General features: G+C 35.3%; 1 protein-coding gene across 1 annotated transcript in view; it reads right to left on the bottom strand.

The window, feature by feature from the left end:
- Positions 1 to 106: 106 nt before the first annotated feature.
- LOC114534148 (fibrillin-3-like) overlaps positions 107 to 20400 on the bottom strand; it is a 97010-nt gene continuing 76716 nt past the window's right edge. Inside the window, exons 10-31 of the mRNA XM_028555701.1 lie at positions 20228 to 20350; positions 19927 to 20049; positions 19672 to 19794; positions 19417 to 19539; positions 18991 to 19113; positions 18522 to 18644; positions 17960 to 18082; positions 17701 to 17823; positions 17439 to 17561; positions 17154 to 17276; positions 16897 to 17019; positions 16439 to 16561; positions 16081 to 16203; positions 13223 to 13339; positions 12743 to 12880; positions 4741 to 4856; positions 4053 to 4120; positions 3040 to 3236; positions 2689 to 2820; positions 2249 to 2263; positions 901 to 1009; positions 107 to 292 (exon numbers count right to left, since the gene is read on the bottom strand). Of these exons, the coding sequence (XP_028411502.1) occupies positions 178 to 292; positions 901 to 1009; positions 2249 to 2263; positions 2689 to 2820; positions 3040 to 3236; positions 4053 to 4120; positions 4741 to 4856; positions 12743 to 12880; positions 13223 to 13339; positions 16081 to 16203; positions 16439 to 16561; positions 16897 to 17019; positions 17154 to 17276; positions 17439 to 17561; positions 17701 to 17823; positions 17960 to 18082; positions 18522 to 18644; positions 18991 to 19113; positions 19417 to 19539; positions 19672 to 19794; positions 19927 to 20049; positions 20228 to 20350 (2606 nt within the window). The 3' untranslated portion in view covers positions 107 to 177. The remainder of the gene's footprint in view (positions 293 to 900; positions 1010 to 2248; positions 2264 to 2688; positions 2821 to 3039; positions 3237 to 4052; positions 4121 to 4740; positions 4857 to 12742; positions 12881 to 13222; positions 13340 to 16080; positions 16204 to 16438; positions 16562 to 16896; positions 17020 to 17153; positions 17277 to 17438; positions 17562 to 17700; positions 17824 to 17959; positions 18083 to 18521; positions 18645 to 18990; positions 19114 to 19416; positions 19540 to 19671; positions 19795 to 19926; positions 20050 to 20227; positions 20351 to 20400) is intronic.

A 20400-nucleotide genomic window follows, 5' to 3' on the forward strand; every position in this document is an offset into this window, starting at 1 on the left:
ATATATTCAAATTTACACCAACATTTAAACCAAAATCATTTTGTCCTATATGGATGCACAGCTACCAACACTCATTAAAATATTTTTTAGGATTGCGAGTGATTAAAAGCATTAAAAGCATAGTCAAAGTGTAAACTATGCATGGACCTATAAAGAGTCATACAAATTTGTTTTAGATTACAATGGATATTTGTTATCATTATAATAAAGGTGGTTAAACGTGGGACGGTGTGTTGGAGCAGCGATTACACGTGGTTTGGGATCATAATATTGTCCTTTATTTCCGATGAGACTACAATAAACACAAATAATTAATTAGTAAAGAGAAAAGAAGAGAATAAACACAGTAAATTACAGTCCAGTTTTACCAGAGGGGTTTATCGCTTAGTTATAAAATGACGAAATAATTTAACCACATCATTACGGTATATTTTGGATACTGAATTCCTTGGAAACGATATTCCTTAGTTTTATCTTAAACATCAGTTGCTCGGAATCCAGAAAGACCTAATTAACTTAAACGTTGATATTATAACACGAGTATTTTCATTGGGTAAATTAACGCCGGATTTATTGTCAAATTAATATTCGTAGAGTTTAAAATATTGCTGAGATTAACCCAAGACCCAAAGACTGGTTTATCAAATTGCATTGTTTATTCATATTTTAAGCTCTTCGAATGATGATGAGGGTAACCATGCATGTATTTCACTTTATAGAGAAGAAAGTGTGTGACAAAATAAATTAATAAGATTTTTCAAAACAATTCGATAGACCATTTTTTACCAAATTCCTTAATCTTGCGAGAACTCTGTAAATATTGCATGCAAGTAACTTGGCATAATTTAAAATTTCACAACCAGAATATGCAGCTATAGTTATGGTCACTTATATATTTACCTAAAGGCAGCAATTATTAAAATTACGAACGTGATTAAAAAACACAGGCTGAGCCATCCTATGACGGCCATTAAGACATGTTTCACGTCCTCAACTTCACTCTTGTCAACTGTAGTAGGAAAATTTTTTATAAAATTAATAACACATCAACCTGAGATATTGCAGAATTTACCTTTTAAAAGAAAAAACATAACTGGTTCACATGATGTACAGCTATATAAATGATACACCTGGGCCCAGTTGAATAAAAAGGTAGTTAATAAAAGATTTGAAGTTAACTACCGTTCGCATGCATTAACTAGCTACCGTAGTTAAGTATACTTTAGCTGCCATTAGTTAACTACACAACCTAACTGCGTTGCACACACTGTTATTTATTTTCAACAAGGCTGTTGACGTCTATTTACAAAAATTAACGGTTTTACGCGATATTAGGGAGATTTAGCATGAGGACATGAACGTCAAAGACGATGTGAAAATGGCGAATGAATGGCGCGTGATACATCCAAATATGGACATGCCACGCCATTTACTCGATATTTTCACGTCGTATTTGACTTTCACGTCCTCATGCTAAATCTCCCTAATATTATATAGCACGCGATCTCGTGACTAAAATGGCGTGCGCTGATTGGTTCTTTGCCGGTCTGGAATCCCCCAGTATTAGACCGTTGCCGTAGTAACGGTCCAACTCTCATATTTTTGAACAAAAACAAGCTTGCGCTTTTATTTTTGACACGAAAAATATCGACGGAGAATGGACGAAAATGAGCATTATTTGGTACATGTGAATATTTATTCATCTTTTATTTTTGTTTGTAGTACTGTATCATTCTTATTTAACGAGTAAAAAACAAAGGTCCGTACTGTCAAGACCTCGGTCTGATATTTTTCTAGTACGGACCTCAAATTCGGTTAATAAGTGGTATGTATTGAAAAAAATGCCTAGAATAAGAAAAAAATGAAGAAAACGAGAAAGGCACTTTTATATTATAATTATAAAAATTTCTTTAAAGGTTGCAGTTAGCTAACCTTTCCCAGGGTCGTCATTTGGCATCGACAATTTAGGAAACAAAAATTATATTTCTTTCTGCCCCAATAGGGCAATAACAAAAGAGGCGCGCTAAACGTCTATACGTTTCGAGGTTTCCAATTTCGGAGAGATAACGACTGAAAACCTTAATAGTTTTTGGTACAAACTTTAGCACTGTTTTACAAAAACTTGCACTTTTCTCACATATTTTTGCACTGCTTTTTGGGATCACCCCCGCACTGAATTCAACCAATCGAAGTCAGGAAACATTTTCATGTATATTATTAAAAAGTTAAACAACTGCATATAACTTACCATCTCCTGGAGCAACTAAAGTAAAAAAAGCAAGTTAAAATTAAAACGACAATAATGGGAAGTAATTGGATGATATCAAAAAAACAAAACGTAACCGTAGGGTAAGTATACTAACAATTAAATAAAATTTGTCCATGATAAATAATTTTGTAAACGCGTTGTTCATCTTTGTCAAGCATGCCGATATCTAAGTTCCTGTTTGATTGCATTTTACCAGAAGGGGCCTATATAAGATTTAGTCTAGCCGTGGCAGTTTCACTTTATCAAAAGTAATCATTTCTTTAGAAATTGATTGTTTCCACAGTTAGTGAACATCAGAATGTTAGCATTTGGATGGAAAACCAAAATAAAAGACATATATCTTGAAAGAGGAAATAAGCAAAGGAAACAAGGGTAGTTACAATACTTGTTTTGCTAATCTCATGATTTTATCTACTCACCAATACAATCACTGCCATTCTTGACAAAGCCATTATTACAGATACAATCGTAAGTAAGATTTCTATTGACGCATGTTGCATTTTCACCACAATCAGGAGTTTGAATATTTGCAGGATCGCACTCGTCGTAATCTAAAAGAGGAAGAGTTAGCCGGCGTATTATAGTTACGTCCACACGAGAGAATGAAGAGGAAATCATCGAGGCTCATCCGCAGACATGCCTAGTGTATTATGCATTTATTTTAGCAGGCGTGTATTATATATGGGCAATATTTATAATTTTCATAATATATAATAATTTCAATACATTGGAGATGCCAGCATGCGGAGGAAGCTATAGATAAAATATACCTTCAAATTTAAAAAGACCAGCCAATTCAGTGCTAGCGGGATCAGTGTTGGGGCTGAGTTGTAGGTTGGTGCCAGGAAGGAATGTGCCGCTGTTTGTTACGTTCAAAGTTTCGGCTAATTCTTTTTGAAGATTTTCGTAGGTAACTCCAGTTAAATCGTTAAATGTTGCCACGTAGTCGACGCCAAGAGATCCATTACTAAATTTAAGATATGTTAAGAAAACTGCTTTTCAAGGCATCATCATAAAATTATTGTAATTACTGTAATTTAAAAAAAAATCAGAATAGATTCCCAAGCTAGTAAGGTAAATTGATTGTACGGTAAGCTATTTCCTAGCTAGTAAGGTGAATTGCCAGTTATTTGAAGGGAAAGCAAATTTCACTTTTTATTATTGCATATTTCTGTTCGCGGCCGAGCAAGAAGAAATAGAAACAGTTGAAAAAGAAAAGAAATAGTTGAAAAATGTTAGTGAAATAATTTTCAAACGGTGCCTAAATGTGGTATGTTAGAATATCTTCCGTGCTATACAGCAAATTTTCTAAATTTCGAACTAAATTTTTGAAAAAATTAAAGTTTGAGTGCGATTATACATGCACAAAGGACGGTATTTGGAGAATGCAAAATATATTAGATAAACTGGAAGCGTTGTTTGGTTATGTTTTTATGTCAGTCATTTAGGTACACGTGTCAGTGTCTTAATGTTATAATACGGAAATTAATGTATAAATGTATGAATAATACCTTATCTTGTAACTAGAACAAATTAATTTATCTATTTGGTCGGAACCTGGCTAATAGCTTAGCATTTATTATGTAAATAGCAGTAAAATCCTGTGCATGTTAGTAATATCGTGTGCATGTGTGTAATATCCTGTGCATGTGTGTAAACAAAGCTTTTTTAAACAACAACCGCTGTTGTCATCTAAAACGGCTCCATATTTGCATTCTTTCGGCGTTCGTGAATCAGAAACGTCACTATCAATCAAGCCGGCTAATGAAAACAAAACACTTACGTCAAATTTGTGATAAAGCATGAATAAAATTGCGAAGTTAGGCTCGTACTTCTGAATAACTTGACTATCTAAATTTGATAAAAATAGTGTTGTCGCTGTTGGTTGGTAGTACCAAAAAGACAAGTAATAATAGATTCTCTATAATTATTAACTTTCTGTTGCTAAATCAAAAAACTCTATGGATCAGAGGCCTTTCATTAATTAACTAAACTGTTCACGCTGATTCAGGCCAAAAATTGATGTCAGAGCCTCTCAATGTCCCACAAGTGAGGTCGTAGGGTGGAATTTGACTTTTTTTTTTGCACGCCATACTTTCCGTCATAACGTGTGAGAAATAGTCCCACCCCATGTTATGACGTCACAAAATTGTAACGCTGCTTCTGTCGCTCTAAACGCGATTCTCCATTACGTCCGCCACGCCCGCGCGGGCGAAGCGCGCTTTGTTTTTCAGACCCGTCACGGTCGCATGGGCAGATTTTCAAAAGCCGCTTCGCCCGCGTGGGTGAAGCGGACGGTAATGGAGAATCGCCTTAAGAAAACAATTGTTAGCTAAATTCGGTCTTAACATGATAACAGTCATAAGGAATTAACAAAGCACTAATAATTCCTTATTTCTGTTCTATCTTCACCTATAACACTTATACACTAGTAAAAAAGATAAATAATGAAAAAATGAAAATTTCCGTACCATCTCAATTATTGCTTCAGTGATTTCCAGGTATTCTGCGCTTGAGTGATCATCATAGATCTGTAGGTATACACGATTTACAATATCAAATCTACCTGCAACAGAACCCGCCAAATCTAGAAAAAACACACGATAAGTAATGAAGTTGGTTTATCAATGGACCATTCCCAGATTAAAGTAAATCCTGAACTAGCAAAATCCGTCGGTTTTTAGGTATTCAGTGGGAAAGGGCATCCCAAAATTAGTAAAATTGGAAAGTTTAGTTGCAAAATGTTAAAAAAATAGGAAAATAACGTGGTTACACTGCATGAAAAGCGCCATATTCCAAGGTATTCACATGTGAATACGGGTGTGAATAAAACACATATTGCAAGCGTATTCCGACATGGAATATTAGTGTGAATACGGCATCGTATTCTTCAGTATTCTAAGTGTGAATACGCCGTGAATATGCCGCGTATTCTGACCAATATTCACACTTGGAATATCTCACTTCTCACTTAATCCGTGTTTCCACAAAATAAATTCATCAGCTGACATTTTTAAACTTTATTTTGAATGCTGAAAAATTGAAGTGGAATTTTATAAATAATTTGGCGCAAAAACCAAAAAGCGCGCTTTCGAGTTTAATAAACATTGAACGAGGAGATCGTGCGTTTGTGGCTGCAAGAAATCTTTTTGGCGCTTATAAATAAGGGAAGAGAGTGAAGGATGCCAAGGGCTTGGTAAAGTCTGGAAACTCTGGTCGCAGTTAAAGAGCATGCCGGCGAGTATTTGTATGCTACGATTCCCACGAAGTCTGATGAAGAAAATGCGCGAAATAGAATGAGATTGCATGGCGCGATTTCCACAGCACCTTATGTTCGCTAATACGTGTAAAATGATAACGAATATTAACCGTATTTCAAGGATTTTTTATTGTTCAAAACCGAAAACGCATATACTGTTTGTGCGTAAGGGACCTCTTCGGTGAGTGACTAAATATCGTGCAGTTGAATTCAATAGCCGGCCTATAGACTATACCCTATGACCATGTTGGGAGTAATCTCAACATTTTATTAACAAATTACCTGGTGATAAGAGGTTAATGGGTTATGCGTTCGCAGCCTGTGCGAATGTTTAGGCATTTATTGTCCCTCAAGTCTGTCCATTAAGGAAAATATCAATATGAACAAACATGCATAATCTTTAGGTTGCCATGTTAATTTGCATAGCAGTCATACACATTGCAATGGTAGGTTTATCCACAGTTAATGTGGTTTATCAAGGTTGATCAAATGCAATACTAAGATTTCAGTCAATTATTTAAATTTTATACAGTCCTTAACAGATCATGTACATGTGATGGGTTACAACATTTCACATTTTATAAAATATTGGAACATCACAAATTGTTCAAAAATATGCAGTAAAAACACAGCCTATCATGAACTTCTACTAAGCTGTTATGATTTTCAATCTTTCATCAGCTGATTGTTAATTTATAAGCAATGTTGTTTTAGTATATATGAAACCATTGCTCCTGGAGTATGTCAGAAATTATACTTAATAGTAAATTGTTGAGCAAAGCAAGTGATGTTTTTTCACTTGGTAAGATATTAAAAACTATAGGTGAGCAGATAATGAATCAGGAACTTCTTTCACTGGGTGAAAAATCCTCTTCATCTTTAGCAAAGTTAAGGCCAACTCTTTTGGGAATTTTCTCAATCTTGCAACCCCTGATGGCTAAAAACAATTAAAACCACCTTAAAGCAATTATTGAACAAAATACATAGCAAACTTTCTTAAGCTATAATAGATTATTATCCGAAAGGTTAATGATAATGGTAAAAGCTGATGTTGCATGCATGGCCATTTGTTTTTATTGTTGTGCATAGAATTTATGCAGTGTAATGAAATTATAATATTCCTAGGAGAATGTATATGTACAATGTACAATGTACACACCATTCATATAATTTGGAAGCTAATCAATTAGGGTAAAAATGGAAACAAATTCTTCCATGAACTTAAAGCTGTATATACACATAGCTACTCCTAGTATGCAAACATCGAGAAGCTGTAGTAAACTCATCTACACTTTAATGGTATATTCTTTAAGTATTGTGATTATAATTTATGTACGGAAAAGTAATTGCAAACAAATCAGTAAACAGTCTCAGTTATAAATTATGATGAGGGCAATGTTAAAAGGCTTCACTTAAAAACACAGTCTAGCATGAACTTCTAAGCTGTTAAGATTTCTGTCTTTGGGCAGCTGGTTGTTAAGATTCCTATCTTTTGGCAACCAGTTCAATAGCTATTCTGTGGTAAATATTAGTGTAAATATAATTCATATATGCTAAAAGGAAAAATATAGGCCATTTTTTGTTAAAAAATATGTATTATATATAACTAAAAAACACAGTCTGGCTTTGATTTCTAAGCTGTTAAGATTTCTGTCTTTGGGCAGCTGATTGTTAAGATTTCAATCTTTTGGCAATCAATCATTAGCTATTCTGTGACAATTATATAACAATATATTATCTATAATATATAAATTTTGCCTAAAATATAAAAAACCCTCATGAAATGCACCAATGCACCTCATTTCAATGCATCTTGAAACGTCTATCTAAGGGTTATGTTATGTTAAAGTTATGATTACAGCAGCTTTCTGAATATTTGTGGTAGGTAAGAAAGTAATGTCCCTTTTCAGTATTGGCAAACTTTTAAATTTTGTTTGTATTGAGTATGGCTTTGAAATGGCAAACATTTGTACCTACTATAATTAGTGTGTGATGGAGGTAGGATTGATGAAAACCATCATACAATTTATTTATTTACAAGCAGGTACAGTTAGCTGTGTACAAATTAGCTACAATAAACACAATAGTAATCTATTTATATTAATAAAAACAAAAAAAGTGATGAGCCCAGCCGTAAAAGCGTGGGCCTCGCACTATTGTTGTTGTGTTGTGTTGTTTCAGGACTATAGTATGACATAACTCTTGTTATTATTAAATAACTTACCTGATTTTAGCGCCGCCACAAGAATTATTTTGGGGCATCGCGAACATCTTTAACAATTCAAAGTTGAACAGCTTGAACTTCTGTTGAAACCACGCATTTATATATAAGCGCCCTGGTTGAAACCAATTGACATTTGTGCCATGTTATCGTTTTGTAAACAAAGGGAACTGGACAACTTTTGCGAGGAATCATTTACATTTATTTGTTATTGTTATACGACCTCCGAATTTCGCCATTTATTCGCAATTTCGCCGCAATTCCTTGGCGCAAAAATTGTCACTAACATGTCGAAGAGGAAATTTCCACTGAGCTATATAATAATTCCTGGAGGACCGGCTCGCGGCCAAATCGTGCATGTCCGCAAAAACATGGCGGATTTTGAGCTTTGCTGACGCCACAAACAGCTGGGAAATTTGTTGCGCATGCGCTAGTTCGGCTTGCGTGTACCCCACGAATATATTTCGCGCACTACACGGCGGACCTTTAAATATATAAACAAAAACATGGTAGCCAAACTTTTTTTTGGTATTTTGCTTGTTTTTAATGCCATCAAAAATAAAAAGGAATAAAAAGGAATAAATTTTGTGCCGTGTGTTGCAAATGCTGCAAAAAAAAATTAAATCCTGCAAGAAGTAGCCTTCCGCAAAGCACATTTTTGGAGAGTTGCTTTGGTCTTCGCTTGACGACGATGTACAGACACAGAGATTATATGCGAAATTACGCTTATGAGGGCAATTTATAATTAAAAACGATTTTGAAATTTTTCTTTCTACGCCTCCAGGGAATTCAAAAGTACAATTAGAATTTTGGAGATTTCGGCTAATTTTCTTTTAATCTGGTCGAGTAGGGACCACGCGTAAATACAGAATGGGACGGAAAAATCAAGGACATACTTTTAGAATATTTCTTGCTCGAGGGAACGTAACGGAGCTGACTTTTCTGTACAACAATTATTAAATTGGTGCCAAGGAATATAGCAAAAGTTCTTCGCAGTTCTTCAAATAGTTTCACGATTTTTTAGCTGAACACGTCAACCGGTAAAAGCACACAAATACTCAATATATCAAGTACAATCCATGATTTCATTGGGAAGGGCAATTTTCACATCAACAAAATGCTGTTCATCTCAAACAACAAACAATGTGGATGCCAAATTTAGTGCAAAAAGTTTGGAGATTTCCTTGAGATTTCGAGCTATCCGGCTTGCTCAATAAATACCCGTGACTCAGGTTTACAAACTTCACAGCTGCTTAGGCATATGTTCCCGTAAAAATGCGGAATTATCCGGGGAAATATCAACGAGAAGTGAAACTAGTGGTTGTAAGAAACATAATACGTACTTTTTTCTCGTTTTAGAAGTCAACGTTGGGGCGAGAGACTTTGCTTAAACTCACGCGCGCTAATATTGTGTTCAAGCCATCGGTCTACTTTGCCGCATTTGAATGTACTTATCACTCGCCCATATTCAGTCCAAGCCATTTGAAAATTATATAATACAATTTATATAATTACAATTTATATAATATGTAAATTTAGACCGCTTTAGCATGAGAGTTTCCATGCGATTCACAAATAAACACAGCAGTTTGAAAAATACAACCGCTCGTCGAAGCCATGGAATCTTTGTCGGCAACATTTAACCAAAATCCACCGTTAAAAAGTCCATTTTTAACAGCAGAAGCAATGTCCGTGAGCTAATAAGCAGCTTTCATACTTTAAACTTTTCGATCATTGCTGAAAAAAGTTCAGATCTCCATAAAACTTTCGCTTTGTAAATTTCGTTCAAAATTCGAATTCGAATAAACATGCGGCTATGTGCCAGCGATTTTTTGGCACAGCGACAACAAATTTCCCAGCTGTTGACGCCACATGGTTCCTTTTGCTCATGGTAGTTACCACTGACATACCGCGATACAAGGTGAAAAACTGTGTCCATCTCCCTCCTGGTTTTTACGAATATATTTTCGGCTTTCGGTATATTTTTTTTGTATTTCATATAAATCCTCTTTTTTCCTGTTCAACAAATGGAAAGGAGACGTAGCTTTGTGCTCTATATGTCTGACGTTTTGAATGGCTTAATTCACTTATCGGGGGAATGATTTTTCTCATTCGGCTGTTATTTTATGGCATCCAGTTATCCAGGTAAGCCGGTTTTTATAACAATTTCAGTTTTTTGCCTTTGGACTCGAATATAAACTGACTACCAAAGGTTCTGAGCCATATAAATCCATCAAAACTTATGGTACAAACATATACTATTTTAGACCTTTGGTACATGTGCAATGTTATATACTCAAACTTTATCATTTTCTTGTCTTGTGTGGGGAAGGAATTAAATTCCTGGCAATGTCAATCTTTGAGTTTGGTCTATTTTGTTTTCATGATAGCAAACAATAATGTAAATAGGTAAACCTTCCCCCCAATGAGTCTATTAGATTTAAGCAATAATTAAAATGATCTGACTGACAAAAGTGCTGAGTGGGTGCTGATACAAAGTAATAAGATTTTTGCTGCAAACAGTGTAAATTTCAACCTCTGATGATGGTGACTGTTAAAACCTAGTTAATATATTATCTTGTTTGCCTTGTCAAATTCAAATCAATTATCATGGCTTATAATTAATTGATTTTTTAACTTCTTGCACCTTGTGAATAAATCTTGATCAGATCTCCATTTATATTTTTCAGGATGAAGATGCTATGAAATAAAGCAAGCTAGAGATGGCTTATTAATTGTCATGCAATTTGTTGCAACATTGAACTGAGATGTATTAAGCACATTATACACATTGTTATGAATCTGCATTGTTATCCTTAATTACCATGTTATCTGATTTTGTTGTTGGCTGGTATTTTTATAACCATTGTTATATTTATAAAAGAAATAAATATAAACATGCATTGTATGAGCAGTGTATCTTCAATCTGCAGCCACTTTTATAATTTTCTGTTTATGGTATCAAACTCAAGAGGGCTAAATTCAATGGGCTAATCAGGAGTAATTGAGTCTATGGAGGGATGAATATTATTCATTAATAAGACCAGGGGTGCAATTAGATAATATTGAAAACTTTTATAGCCCATTGAGGTACAATTAAGCTGATGACCTTACTGAAAAGTGTATTATGCAAATATCACTCGTGGTTGAAACTATATTCTTGCACTTAGTCTTCTGCCATGCAAGCATCTTGCCCCTGAGCTTTGGCCTCTGTTTCTTTGGATTATACCTAGATATATTGTTCTGAAGACATTCAAGACCATTCAAAAACATTATTAATTTCATACTTTCAGTAATTCTGCTGTTCATGCAGGGTTCAAAAAAGTCTAATTGATGTCCATAAATATCCAATTGTCCCCAAAATGTCCGACAATAGTGCCAAAAAGTTCAAGCATTTGTTATAGGAATGTAGAAATAATGAAAATATAAAAAAAAAACACCTGTCAGTTCGTGTCAGAATTAAAATCTTCAATTTTGTCCACAATTTTTTGACGTTTTAATATATATTTGTTCTTGCGTTGGCAATAACAGCGTCTACGACTTGTATTCATCTTAAAAAAAACGCTTTATATTTCAAAAAATGCAATTAATGATGTTTTCATGACTTTATATTTCAAAAAAACAAAACAAGTTTTCAAGGGAAATTTTTTTTATAAAGGCCAGGGGGGAGAACCTGTTGTTTACTAAATCCAGGGGGGAGAACACCCTTGTAGCGGGCTCATTATTGAGCCCGGTCAGTGGTAACTGCCATGGCCAAAAGGAACCATGTGGCGTCAGCAGAGCTTCTGCGGTTGCGCAGAAGGGCGAAGTCCGCCATGTTTTTGCGGACAAAAAGATGGCGGCGAGGTTACCGAAAAATGACGAGCCGGTCCTCCAGGAATTATTATATAGCTCAGTGGAAATTTCCCAAAGGAAATTTCCTACGATTTCCCAACACTGAACTGTATATATTACGGATGCTTTTGACGATACAGAATCATCAACTTTCTACCCATGTGTTTACGTATCCAAGCAAAAATAAAAGTATTTTTTTTATATATAACTTCTTTTACACAGGTAATTAAAGAAATTGATGGATATTTCTCTTTTTATACAGCTTTTTTACGACTTACGAGGCTACTCAGCGCTCATCGACTGAGGATATACGATACTCGACATCCCTGCGGCAGCAAAAAAATTAATCAAATAAAAATCATCGTGCGTTTGGTAACATTTATTGTCTTTATTGTCTGTCGCCTAAACAAATCAAGTGCAATTTCAATTTCTGACCGTGATGAGAAGAAATGCTGGATAACAGTTGACACCGGCATTGAACTGAAACAACCTTTGCCTATTCCGTGGTATATAAACGCATTTCCTGCAATATTTACACAATATAACTCGTTGATTATCCCGTATTCATGCGTACAATCACATTTTCTATGCCGAAGTGTGAATACTAGGTCTTGAAAAATATTCACAGAGTATTCGAAGGTATTCTAGGTCAGAATACGCGGTGTGTTTTATTCACAGGTATTCACATCGGAATACCCCCAATATTCCGAGGATATTCACAGTGAATATCTGTGAATACGTGTGAATATGGACCATATTCGAATTCATATTCGCACGTATTCACCTGTGAATACGCGGTTTTTCATGCAGTGTAGAAGTCAGCCAATATTGGCTACGAGTATTGTGACAGAACATATCGCAATCCAAAGTTGTCCATATTCTATGTCAAGGACGTTGGATGGTTTTTTACTCATGCGTATAAGCGAAATATGAACGAGAAAAGTTGGTAATAAGCAACGTGACGTACCACGAACTTACCAATTTTACAAAATTTGTGAGTATAGAATATGTGAATTATTTTATTTACATTTTTCCTGAAATAGCATGTGTCCTTTGATATCGTGGTTGTGTCCACGGTAAAAAAACAGTTGCTTGAAAAATCGGAAGCTTGTCGATAAACCAGTGAATTATATATAAGTTTTACAGTTATAATACCTACCAACACACGTTGACCCATCTTCAGAAAGATATTTCCCTGGACTTATACAATGACAGCGATATTCTCCAGGATAGTTGGTACAACTTTGGCTTTCATTTCTACATTTCGGTGATTTTCCTGTACATTCATCAATGTCCTCTGCAGAAGACAAAAACATCAAACTATGTGACAGCCCAATAATATGCAGGATATCACTTTTCCGACAAACACACAAAAGAAAAGATACAAGAGAAAAGCACACGCGAAGACGTAATCACGAGTCACATAGGAATGGATAAAATGCTATAAATCACCGACTGGTTTTTAACAGATCACGATAAAAAAATAACCGACCACTCGTAGTCGGTAAGACGTAGAGGAGAGTTTACTTCCCTTACCTCCACAAGTACCTCACCCAACCTCGAAATTTTACCTATTTCAGCCGCCCAATGTTAGAATGATTTGCAATGGAAAAACAAAAAATTCCCAGTATTCACTAACCACAACGAATTCCATTCCCCTCAAAGCCATTCTTGCAATCACATAAGTATGTTCCGTCCTGATTAGTACACAGAGCATTCGGAGAACAATCGTTCTCTCTCTCACATTCGTTGACATCTGGGATGATAAATAATAAACGTGTTACAGAATAATGTGATTTTCTACATAATTTGATTCGCCTAGTCAATGCTTTCTATATCATTGCACAACAACACATGTGCAAATTTTCATACATGTCCAATACTGTCGCATGCATACGGATCGACAACCTTTTTCACCATTCGTAAACTACATTTTCGTTTCGTGACACTTTTCACGGATCGATACTGATGGTAAAACGGGACATACAAACGGACTGAATCCCGACTGACGTACGAACCGTACGAATGGAAAAAACCCAGTTACCATTTAAAAATTTATTAACAAGTGTGCTCCTTTGGAGTACGATATCCGCATACACGCACGAAACGACTGTCGATTCGTTCAATCCGTACCAACCGTACGAATGAAAAACGTTCATATACCAATCGCAAAAAATTCATCACAGCACCGTTTCCGCTATACGTTCAACCCCCTGTGGAGTACGATATCCCCATACACGAAACGACTGTCGATTCGTACCATCCGTACCAACCGTACGAATGGAAAACGTGCATTTACCAATCGTAAATAACACCGTTTCCGCTATACGCTTAGATCCCCTTTGAGGACGATACCAATACACGAGTTTTTAAAATAACTCGCTAGATATCGCTTCAATATATTTTACCCAAGATATGCCTTATCAATTAAATAGACTGTTTACTGCTATATAATATTCCTCGTTCTCAAGAAAAACACGAGCAATATAAAATTGTTGTTATTAAAAGCCGCAAGATATCACTGCAATATATATAGCGCACAAGATATGCATATCTATATCAGTAAAATAAAACACTATATAGGTATATGTAGCATTCCTCGTTCTCAAGACAAAAACGAGCGATATACGCACATTCTCGATAAAAGCGACCAAACACAAGCATTCTCGATAAAACCTGCATGCATGCAATGTTCCCCTGCATGCAATAACTGTATATGCGTCATACATCACAAAGCTTTACTTTACTAAATACATGCATGCATGCAGCACTCAAGATAACTGCCTGTATTTGCCTGTATATTAGTGTTAATTTTTATATGTAGCTAACATTCCTCGTTCTCAAAAAAACCCCAGCAACGATTAAATAGTGCATGTATATTTTTAATGGAAAACTTTCATTTACCAACCGCTATACGCATAGACATAGATTCCCTTGGAGTATGAAATCAAAACACGCATTGCTAAAAAACCCGCTAGATATCACTTCAATATAATATTATGGTACTTAAGATATTCCTATCAATACAATAGTCTAATTATATATGATATTGATCCTTTGTTCACAACAAAAATACGAGCAATATAACATGCGTTGTTATTAAAATCCGCAAAATGTTAATGCATTATATATAGCACACAACTTCACAAGATATGTCTATTTATAAAATAGAGATGTCTTTAAGTTAAAGACAAAACGTTAGAAATGTATTTTTTTAAACTCTGAATTGTTTTGATGGCTTTCATAATTTTATAATTATGTTGGGCTCTCATATTTATCATAAGAAGTCATTTTCAGCCTGGCAAATCTCTAGCTACGATATTAAAATAGACTTGTTATATGTAGCTACTATAGCGACGAAACAATCCATTCGAAAATGACATAAGGAGGGCAGCCGTTATTGAAAAGGAACAGCGTTAATTTAAACGTATCTTTATCACAAATTGTTTTCGATCGACACCTTTTCAGGGACAAACCTTAGTCGCATCACTCGCATGGTGTTAAATTACTTTATTTACAAATGGACAAAATCTGTTTCCATTCGACACCAATGGTACGGATCGACAAGCTTTAGAGCGACCTGTATAGCTTGGCCCATCTTGTGCTTTTTACCAATGGACAAACTGATCTAGCTAGCTGTTTACGGATCGTATACTAACAGTCCATTCGATACCAATGGTACGAATCGACAAGCTTTTCAGAGCCCTGTCCTAGACACATCTTCCCTATTTACATATCGACACAGTCTGTTTACGGATCGTAAACGAACAGTTCATTCGATACCAATGGTACGGATCGACAAGCTTTTCGGAGGCCTATTCCAGACATATCTTCCCTGTATCTAGGAATCGACACAGTTTGTTTACGGATCGTAAACGAACAGTCCATTCAATACCAATGGTACGGCTCGACAAGCTTTAGAGGGGTCTGTAGCTTGGCACATCTACTTTTTACCAATGGACAAAATCTGTTTACGGATCGTAAACCAACGGTCCATTTGATACCAATGGTACGTATCGACAATCTCTTCATCGCCTTATCCTATAGACACAACTTGCCCTATTTACAAATGGACACAGTCTGTTTGGGGATATAGCTGTTTACGCCTTCGACACACGCTAGTTTCCATGCCTCATGTTCTAGTCGGCAATATGCGTTACGAACCGACATAGTCTATTTACGGATCATAAACTAAGAGTCTATTCGATACCAATGGTGCGAATGGTTGCTTACTTCTAACGAATAGAAATGCCTAAACCACTTTACCATCCGTATAAACATTTTACGAAACGAACGACCCGTATGCTTGCAACAGTATTGGACAGCCATCCAAATTTTATGTTAACCAATGAAGTATTCGTCTTTCTATAACTTGGTTGCAAAACTTGGATTACGAAAAAATTCAATGTAATTAATTTCGCTCTTTTATATTCTGCTCGAATTTTCAAGCAGCTGCATGTCCTCAGTTGCACCATGCACAATTTAATTAAGTCTAACCTTGACAGCCTGTTCCATTTCCCCAGTAGCCATTTTTACATGTACATTTGAAAGAGCCATCAGTATTGTTACAATAGGCGTTGTGATGACAATTGTGAGAACTCGCACCACATTCGTCGATATCTGGAAGATCAAATTAAAAAGGGTTTTTTACAATGCTTTTGCCACGCTAATATCTATACTGATAAAATGTCTTTGTTTGCTTACTATCTTTAATCACCGCCTAAATTATATCAAGATTTATCGGGAAATCTCTGTTAAACCACTGTATGTAAACACTTCATATTTGCATGTGTCCCAATTTTTATCCGCTGCAATATATGTTACAGACATTGTGCAATATTCTCACAAGCCTAACCTTGGCAGTTTTTTCCATTCCCTCTGTAGCCATTTTTACATGTACAATTGAAAGAGCCAACAGTATTGTTACAGTAGCCATTGTGATGGAAATTGTGAGAACTTGCATAACATTCGTCGATATCTGCATGGAAGGTGAAATTAAAAGAATGGCATATTTTAAAAAAATCCGACAATTGATTACAAGTTCATCGGTTTTGTTCGGTCAATATTTTCAACTATTACATCTATGTTGCGAAGTAACTACATTAACGGTTAACCGTGCTGCATTGGAGCAAATTTTTGTGAATCATTTTGTTAGTCATTAGCATTCGTTCGAAAATTTTGATCTGTTACAATTTATATGTTTTAAATTGTTCTTCACTGATTTTTATAACGATTATTTAGTCCAACAATATTGCTAGATTTTCTTTCGTTCAGGCAGCTCAAGATACTTTATGTACAATAATTCGAACAAACCTCGACAGTCTGTTCCAATTCCACAGTAACCATTTCCGCATGTACAATTAAATGAACCATCAGTATTGTTACAGTAGGCATTGTGATGGCAATTATGAGAACTGCCACCACATTCGTCGACATCTGAAGAGTGAAATCAGTCGCATAAGAAATTCTCCGCCAAAATCCTCTATACACAATTTTTTCGTTGAATTAAAGTATAAGCAGTGAACCAGTCAAAACAAGTGTTTTATATTAACAACATATTTGCGGCAAACCTTGGCAGTCGGTCCCATTCCCTGAGTATCCGTCTATGCATGTGCAATTGAAAGAACCATCAGTATTCTTACAGTAGGCGTTGTAATGACAATTATGAGAACTCGCGCCACATTCATCGATATCTTAAAGAATTACGAAATTAAAGAATGTATCAGAAAACTTTGTTAATACCTCTAGAATTTGAATTTTCTTAAAAATTCCGATTTTTCTAGTTATTGAACTTTCTGTTTCACTTTTCTAATATGTTTGGAGAATCAGACAATAGAGATCTTTAAACGACCAACCTTTACAGTCAGTCCCATTTCCAGAGTAGCCATTTTTACATGTACAATTGAAAGATCCATCAGTATTGTTACAGTAGGCGTTGTAATGGCAATTATGAGAACTTGCACCACATTCATCGATATCTGAACGAAGTAATAACGAAAGTTAGACCGTAGTAATTTATATCTCTTCGAGAAATGAGCAGCAAATGAAAATTTCTTCCAAGTTTTGAACCGTCCGAGGTTAGAATTATATCGTCTCTAATATTTACATACGGCTAACCTTCACAGTTAGTTCCATTTCCGAAGTAGCCGTTATTGCAGGTGCAATTGAAAGAACCATCAGTATTGTTACAGTAGGCATTATGATGGCAGTTGTGGGTCCCTGCATTACAGTCGTCGACATCTGAAAAGAGAAATCAATGGCATAAGAAATATTCTGCCATAATTCACTATATACACAATTATTTCGTTTAGTTAAAGTATTAGCCGTGAACCAGTCAGAACAAGTGTTTTAAGTTAACCCCATATTTCTGACAAACCTTGGCAGTCGGTCCCATTTCCTGAGTAGCCATTTTTACAAGTACAATTGAAATATCCATCAGTATTGTTACAGTAGGCGTTGTAATGACAACTATGAGAACTCACACCACATTCATCTATATCTGAATAAATTAATAAATGAAAGAATGTTGCGGAGTTTTCTTTATTATAATAGTATTCATATCAACAACTGATATTTTGCAAATGAGAAAAACGCAATAAAAAAGGGCGATTAAATTTCTTCAAAGTTTTTGAACCGTAAGAAGTTAGAACTATGCAATATACGATATTTGCGTACAACGCCAAACATTGGCATTTGGCAGTCTTTTTCATTTCCGAAGTAGCCGTTTTTGCATATACATTAAAAGAACCAACAGTGTTGTTACAGAAGGCATTGTAATTGCAATTATGAGAAATCGCACTACATTCGTCAATATCGGAAAGAAATAATGACTTATAAGACCGTAAAATATTTGTTGGTTTTTAAAAAAGCTACAATTGAAATTCCAAATCTTTCCGAAGTTATAATTATCTAATATGCCATATTTATGGCCGTCTAACCTTCACAGTCAGTTCCATTCCCGGAGTAGCCATTTTTACATGTACAATTGAAAGATCCATTAGTATTGTTACAATAAGCATCTTGATGGCAATTGTGGGAACTTGCATCACATTCGTCGATATCTGCATTGAAGTTGAAATTAAGAAATGGTATATTTTAAAAGATTCCACTATAATGGTTACAAATTCATCGGTTCTGTTCAGTTAATTTTTTTAACCATTGCGCCTATGTTGCGAAGTAACTTCGTTAATCGTTAACTGTGCTGCATTCGAACAAATTTTTTTAATCCATTTTGTTAGTCATTATTAAAATTTGTTCGAAAATTTTCATCTGCAACAATTCATATGTTATAAATTATTCTTTCATTGCCCACAGATTTTTATAACGATTATTTAGTCCTACAAACTTGCAAGTTTTTCTTTCGTTCAGGCAGTTCAGGAAACTTTATGTACAATAATTCGAACAAACCTCGACAGTCTGTTCCATTTCCCCAGTAGCCATTTTTGCATGAACAATTGAAAGAACCATCAGTATTGTTACAGTAAGCGTTGTGATGGCAATTATGAGAACTGTCACCACATTCATCGATATCTGAAAAACAATCATTGTCAAAGAAATACTCATTGCTCAATAGACTGGTTTTGTTCAGTTGAAATTCAGTATAAGCACTGAACAAATATTTTAAATTTTCACCACTTATGCAACTTTTGTGTAGACAAAAGCATGAAACAAAACACCGCGACGACTGAAGACCTTCACAACCATGTGTTCTACAACGTTGTGAGTATGTTTTTGGTAAGACTTGTTAAGTTATGTGAACATTAACCTAACATTCACAGTCTGTTCCAATTCCCCAGCAGCCAGTTTTAAATTAACACCATATTTCTGACAAACCTTGGCAGTCGGTCCCATTTCCTGAGTAGCCGTTTTTACAAGTGCAATTGAAAGAACCATCAGTATTGTTACAGTAGGCATTGTAATGGCAGTTGTGAGTCCCTGAATTACATTCGTCGACATCTGAAAAGAGAATCAAAGACATAAGAAATATTCTGCCATATTTCACTATACATAATTGTTTCGTTTAGTTAAAGTATTAGCCGTGAACCAGTCAGAACAAGTGTTTTAAATAAGCACATATTTCTGGCAAACCTTGGCAGTCGGTCCCATTTCCTGAGTAGCCATTTCTGCATGTACAATTAAAAGAACCATCAGTATTGTTACAGTAGGCATTGTGATGGCAATTGTGGGTCCCTGAATTACATTCGTTGAAATCTGAAAAGAGAAATCAAAGGCATAAGAAATTTTCCGCCATATCTCACTATACACACTTGTTTCGTTTAATTACATATAAATCGTGAACCAGGCAGAACAAGTGTTTTAAATAAGCACATATTTCTGGCAAACCTTGGCAGTCGGTCCCATTTCCTGAGTAGCCGTTTTTGCATGTGCAATTGAAAGAACCATCAGTATTGTTACAGTAGGCGTTGTGATGGCAATTATGAAAACCTGCATCACAATCATCGATATCTGAATGAAATAATAAAATGAAAAATGTTGCGGAGTTTTCTTTAATTCAATAGTATTTATATTCAGTGAAAAATTCTGATATTTTGCAAGAGAGAAAAACTTTATAAAACAGGGCGATTAAAATTCTTGAAGCATATAGGAAGTTAGAACTATGCGATATTTGCGTACAACGCCTAACCTTGACAGTCTGTTCCATTTCCGAAGTAGCCGTTTTTGCATGTACAATTAAAAGAACCATCAGTATTGTTACAATAGGCGTTGTGATGGCAATTGTGAGAACTCGCGCCACATTCGTCGATATCTGAAAGCATTAATTACCGAAAGGATGTAGAAGAATTTTGTTTTAATCAG

This window comes from Dendronephthya gigantea, unplaced genomic scaffold, assembly GCF_004324835.1.
Source record: "Dendronephthya gigantea isolate DGI-Jeju-01 unplaced genomic scaffold, DenGig_1.0 000097F, whole genome shotgun sequence".
Lineage (NCBI taxonomy): Eukaryota > Metazoa > Cnidaria > Anthozoa > Malacalcyonacea > Nephtheidae > Dendronephthya > Dendronephthya gigantea.